The 6,000-nt window shown below is 41.7% G+C and overlaps 1 protein-coding gene across 1 annotated transcript in view; it reads right to left on the bottom strand.

Annotated features, from left to right (window-relative positions):
• Positions 1–2,585: 2,585 nt before the first annotated feature.
• Positions 2,586–6,000, bottom strand: part of URI1 (URI1 prefoldin like chaperone) — a 995,615-nt gene continuing 992,200 nt past the window's right edge. Inside the window, exon 11 of the mRNA XM_069607080.1 lies at positions 2,586–3,429. Coding sequence (XP_069463181.1) covers positions 3,244–3,429 — 186 coding nt within the window. The 3' untranslated portion in view covers positions 2,586–3,243. The remainder of the gene's footprint in view (positions 3,430–6,000) is intronic.

The following is a 6,000-nucleotide window of genomic DNA, read 5'->3' as shown; positions in this document are numbered from 1 at the left end:
TGGGGCCTTGCAGGGGAGGGTGATTGCAAGGAGATATAGTATCAGGACAATCCTGCCACATCAGTCCTAACATTATCAAGTTAAGGGGCAAGAAAGTCTTGCCTGACCTTCCTCTTAGTCAACAAAGAGGGGAGATGAGTTGAAGGGACCGAGATGTAAAGTGAACAATGGCGTGATCCGAGGGAGAGTGAATTAGAGAGTGGATAGGCTGGTAATGGAGTGAATTGAGGGAGCGGTCAGATACGAGGAATTTAAGCTCAAGTGGCTGCAGACAGCTTGGGGAGATTAAAATCCCTCAGTATGACAAAGGGGATGCTGGTAGGTAGTGACTCAGGGAAAAGGGTCAGATTAAGGAAGAAGTTTAGAGGACCAGGGTGTCAATAGAGAGCCAGCACTGAGTAGGAGCTACTGGCGGTGCATCCGCTAAAATAGCTACAGTAATGACTATTTATGCAAAGTTGTTTATAGCAGTTTGTTTGGTGTTGCGGTGAATGATCAACGGACCACTCAAGCCTCAGTTAGGTACAAAAAGGTTTATTATACAATACAACGAGGCAAAGGGCTCAAGATGAACTGGATAACAATGGGGAGCAATCGGAGGAGAGATTCCAGGTTGCTTAAGAGCTGTAGTCCTTCAGAATATCACTCACTTCCTTTGGGCTGTGCCTTCTGGTGGTCAAATAAAAGTTACTCAGTCTTTGGGGTTTCAAGTGTACCCCGCACTTTTCTTGGCTTTATAAAGACCTTCTCAATCGTCCTGGTCAGGATATTGAATTTCTAGGTGACCACTTCTACCAGCTGGACCTGAGGGGCCATGGATTGTTTCACATGATGCCATTTCTCAGTAAGCGTTTGACAAATCTCACTAAATCCAGGCTGCCAATGGTTATTCTGAGGTTATTCTGCTTCTCCCGTTCTCACTTTCCTTCCATGCTTCTTATGGCCTCTTCATCTTCGGAGACTTCTGCGTGCTCCCCCTCCTTGAATCCTCACCATTTTCCTTTTATTTTTTCCTCCTCCAACTCTGCTTCCACTGTCCCAATATGCTCCTTCTTAGTCCCACTTCTTTGCCTCCTTTCTCTGCTCCTGCGCCCCCTTCCTTTTAGCAGATATTTCAAACTTCTAAGTTTAGTTCTCCCCTTCTCCAGGTCTTTACGCTCTTCCAGCTCTGCACTTTCCTTCTTCCTACTCGTCTCTCTGCTTCTGTAGCTCCAAATCCTGCTCCCGCCTGGTTGCTCTCATCTAATATCACTACTAGGCCAGCAGGCAATAAATAAAAACAGACACTAAACACATTTACTGGCATACCAGGCTTATTCACTGCACCAAAAATAAATATGGCACAGACAAACACCTGAAAAAATGCAGGTGACACATTTAAACATAAATAATAACTTGGGTATTTAATGGCCTCTTTATTGAAAACATTCAAAATAACATTGGTGGAGCAGATCTGAACCTGGGACCCAGTTGACTGAGGGGTCAAACAGATGATGCTTGAAGGAAACCCTATGTCACATTCCCCTCCCCTTTGCAGTGTGTTATTGGCCAAACCTAGCAGGTGCTTTGAACGCCGATTGAATGGCAAGGAACTACCTAGAGCAGAAATGGTAAACCGTGTCTCAGAAAGCTCTGTCGGGTATTTATCAGAGAAAAATTGAACCCAAAAAAAGTGGTGAAATGTTTTAGTGAGACAACAGATTCTGCTGATGCAAAAAAGTGTTTTCATATATATAAATAAATGGCTGCTCTCAAGTACAGTAGTTGGAGTAAAATATTACTGCTATGTGACACAAAGCAGTCAAACACATCTCTCACTCAATTTAACATTATATTAACAAGAAATAAGTTTAAATTCTTCTAGGCAACTCTTGGTCAAAAAGACCCTAACAGTTTTTATTAGAACATAAACATACCAATATGGCATCTAGTGAACAATGTGATTCAGCACACCAGCACCTCTACTAGTCACCTAGTATATGCTTACGTATAAAAAGGAAACGCTGATGTGTGGCCGGATTTTCAGAGTAGACTTTGCCATTCCAGGTAAGAAACTCAAATTGATAGGTTTAATGTTCTTAAAAAAAATAATAAAAGTTATTTCTTGGGATACTAGAACAAAAACATATGTTATTAAGTAATACAGTGCCCACGCTACGTAAAAACTCTAAACAACCTACACAGATAATTGCTACTGTTTGATTCTAGTTACCAAATTTAAAATTCTAGAAAATATGTCATACATTTTATCAATTTATATGTTTTGTTTACTTTTAAGAACTATGCCTTCTCAAGAGTTAAGGCGGGGAATGTGAAGAATGAACTGATGTGTTAAGAGAGAATAGTTATTAGAACAAATTAAGTCTTGAAAAAGTGCACAGTTTGTACACAAATAATGGTCTACCTACAGTATTATTGACTAGCTGACAACAGCAGTACAGGAAAGCTCTTTTTTGTGCCTATCTGGCTCGATGAAGAAGCCATTTTCAAATAAGAATACCTAATGTAAAGAAAAACAATTTCAAAAGATACATTCCCCTTCAAAGCAACAAAACTATAAACACACCAAAAGAACGAAAACACAGTTTTACTGTAGTATTATTTTACTTCAAAAAATAGGTTTTACAAAATACCATTTACCATCTAAGAAACTTTCCTGCAAAAGACCTAAACACAGCATTCTGTGAACGGTTTGTACAGTGAGATGCACAGATATTGAGGACAGTAAGTAGAGAAACATGGCTTATACTAAACAGCCATTTGACAAAAATGTGGAACATGGAGTTAATACAGAATTCCAAAGTAAAAATGAATCATGTAATGTAAGCATGGAGTACAAAATGTAAAAAGCTTCTTTAAAATGGTTTGAAAATGGTACCAAGGTCATTGTCACAGCTGTTTCAAAAATACTTCAAATTAATAGATTTAAACACAAACTATGAATTTAAATACTAAGCTCTGAAACAAAATTTCATATCTAACCAATTTGATATGGATGCCAAGGATGTTCCTATTGTAAGGCTAACATACAAAGGTGCTGAAAGTACACAGTAGAATTAAAGTAAGACATTGCATAATTCATGTCAGACATTCATATTTCTTCTTTGAGGTGACAACTAGTGTCCAGATGCTAAACCCCACAAACCAGTTACAATATGTATAATTGTTACATTGATTTAATGTCACCAGTTCGCCATATTCCTAGATATGTATATTAAATGATATTGATAATTCAGGCAAAAGCTACGTTCTCTGCTGCATTCTTGCAGCTTTAAATTTTGAAATCCTCTTTGTAGTTTCTTCAGTTGCTTCAGTCACAGCTTCTTCAGCTTTTCGCTCAGGGATTGTTGGTAAAGAACAATGAGCAATGCTTAAGAGTGGAATAGATGGCAAAGCATGTTCTTTTTCTATGACAGTACCAGAAAATGCCTAAAAGAGAAATAAAAACAAATAAAATTCTAATCTGTGCAGTTGTCCCCACAAGAGTAATACTTTAAATTAGCCCTAATAGCCATTTCATGAATTGGATGTATAGGTATAGTATTAGATCAATAATATTCATAAGCCATCAATTTCCAATTAAGCTTAAAACACGGCTTGCAGAATAAGGGTTGTCACAAGTAATCAGCTAATAAGACATGCATTACTTACCGTAATAGCATTTCTGATGATTGTATCTGCTTAGATTGACAGGATGTGCATATAGTCCATCATCTAGTGGTAATTGCAGAGTATTGCATCTGGTCTTTCGAGGATCGAAAGGGGACGTCGACATGGGCGTGCCTTAACACTATCCCTAACGTGACGTGTAGTGTAGCTAATATCCCTCGCTCGTCGAGGTCCCTCTGATTGTATTTTTTATGCCGTGAGGGAGCCTTATGACTAACTTGCGTACAAAGAGAGAGATAAGAAGTAGTAAGATGTCTATGTTCCTAACAACTGAGTGGGGAGGAAGGGTGGGCGCATGTGAATCTAAGCAGATACAATCCTCAGAAATGTTATTACGTTAAGTAATGCATGTCTTCTGATGCTTATGAATCTGCTTAGAATCACATGCTGTGCATAGACTAGCGAGTAGTACCCGGAGTTGGTGGTGAGATGTGAGAAAAAACAGTAGTGAAAAGATGTCTTCGTACTGCTTGTCCCACCTGAGAATCAGACCTAGAGCGAGTGTCTAGGCAAGTGTTTTGTAAAGGTTTGTGCAGAACTCCAGGTTGCCACCTTGCAAATGGATTCAAGGGGAACATTTGCAATGAAAGCTATGGAGGCCCCAATGCCCCAAGTAGGTTAGGTTTGAAGGGCAGCTCTCTCCTGGCAAGAGTGTAGCAGAGTGTGATGCAATGGACAATCCACCTTGAAATGGCTTATTTAGAGGTGTCCTTCTCTACCGCTGCCATTGAAAGGAAAAACTGGTTTGTTTTCCTTAGTGGTTTAGTTCTTTCCAGATAGTACATGACTGCCCTGCGCACATCAAGCGTGTATAGGCTTCTTTCTGCAACGTCAGTGGGGTTCTGGAAGAATGTGGGTAGTTCCATTGACTGGTTCACATGGAACTTTGAAATTAATTTGGGTGCAAACCGTGGGTGAGTGCGCAGAACCCCTTATCTCTGTGAATTGTGACAAAAGGGTCTAGAATTGAAAGGGCCTGTAGCTCTCCGACTCACCTTATTGAAGTGACTGCCACTAGGAAGGCAGTCTTGTAAGTGAGTGCTTTGAGGCTCGCCTTGTGCATAGGTTCAAAAGGAGATCCCATAAGTCTAGTTAATACCACATTTAGGTCCCATCCGGGAGCAGGGTTAGAAATAGGGGGATTAATTCTTTTAACCCCTTCCATGAAATCTTTAATTACGGTGATCTTCCACTAAGACACCTTTCGCTGGGACGTGGTGTAGGCTGAATGTGCAGCTAAGTGGACCTTCAGGTAATTAAAAACTAGACCAGAGTCTAGTAGGTGAGTCCGGTATAGTACAATATAAGTAGGAGAGCAGTCAATGGGATGGATGCTCTTGGAATTGCACTAGATGATGAAGCGTTTCCACTTATTGGAGGAGCAATGTTTGGTGTTAAGCTTTCTTGCTTCACTAAGTATATCCATGCATCTCTGAGGAAGTTGGAGATGCCCAAACTCTATGATCTCAGGAGCCAGGCCGCTAAATTGAGAGTCTGTGGGCATGGATGAAGTGTTTCCCCCTTGCCCTGTGATAGAAATGTTGTATGGGCAAGGTAGTTTCATCGGAGGGGAGAGTGACATCTCCATCAGATGGGAAAACCAGAGTTGGGGGGCCCACATCTTGTGCATTATCTTGTTGAACAGGGGATTTGGGGGGCTTTAGCGTAAACACATTTTCGTGACCATGTTATCTAGAGACCGTTCCCCTTGGATCGGTTTTGAGGCTACCTGAGGCGTAACCTGGGCATTGTGAGTTCTCCAGAGTTGCGAACAAGTCGATCTCTGGGAAGCCCCATTCTGTGTAAACATTGGAGACTATGTCTTCGTGTACTCACCATTCATACTCTATGGGCAGCGGCAAGTCTCTGCTGAGCACGTCTGCCAGAAGATTGAGTTCCCCTGGAATGTGTTGAGACAGGAGGAACATCTTTTGTTTGAGAGCCCACTTCCAAATGTTCTGGGACAGTATGGATAGCCCTGGAGAGCAAGTGCCCCCTTGCTTGTTCAGGTAGTACATGGCCGTGGTGCTGTCCGTGAGGACCAGTATGGCCTTTCCCTGCAATTGTGTCTGAAAAGCCTTCAGAGCTTCGAACACTGCTAACAGCTCCAACAGGTTTATGTGGTTGGATGTTACTGCTGGGGACCAAACGCTGTGCGCCGTCTGCTGAAGGGGGTGAGCTCCCCACCCCGTGAGAGATATGTCCGTCCTGAGAGTGGCTTCTACTGCAGGGGTGGTGAAGGTTTTCCCCTTCAAGAGGTTTTCCCTCAACCACTACTGTGGAGAGAGAACGAGGGCTGCTGAGAAAACAACTAGATTGTCCCATTGTCCG

The sequence above is a fragment of the Ambystoma mexicanum genome, chromosome 1p (assembly GCF_040938575.1).
Source record: "Ambystoma mexicanum isolate Mex_15411 chromosome 1p, UKY_AmexF1_1, whole genome shotgun sequence".
Classification (NCBI taxonomy): domain Eukaryota; kingdom Metazoa; phylum Chordata; class Amphibia; order Caudata; family Ambystomatidae; genus Ambystoma; species Ambystoma mexicanum.
This window is presented reverse-complemented; position numbering and strand designations above follow the sequence as displayed.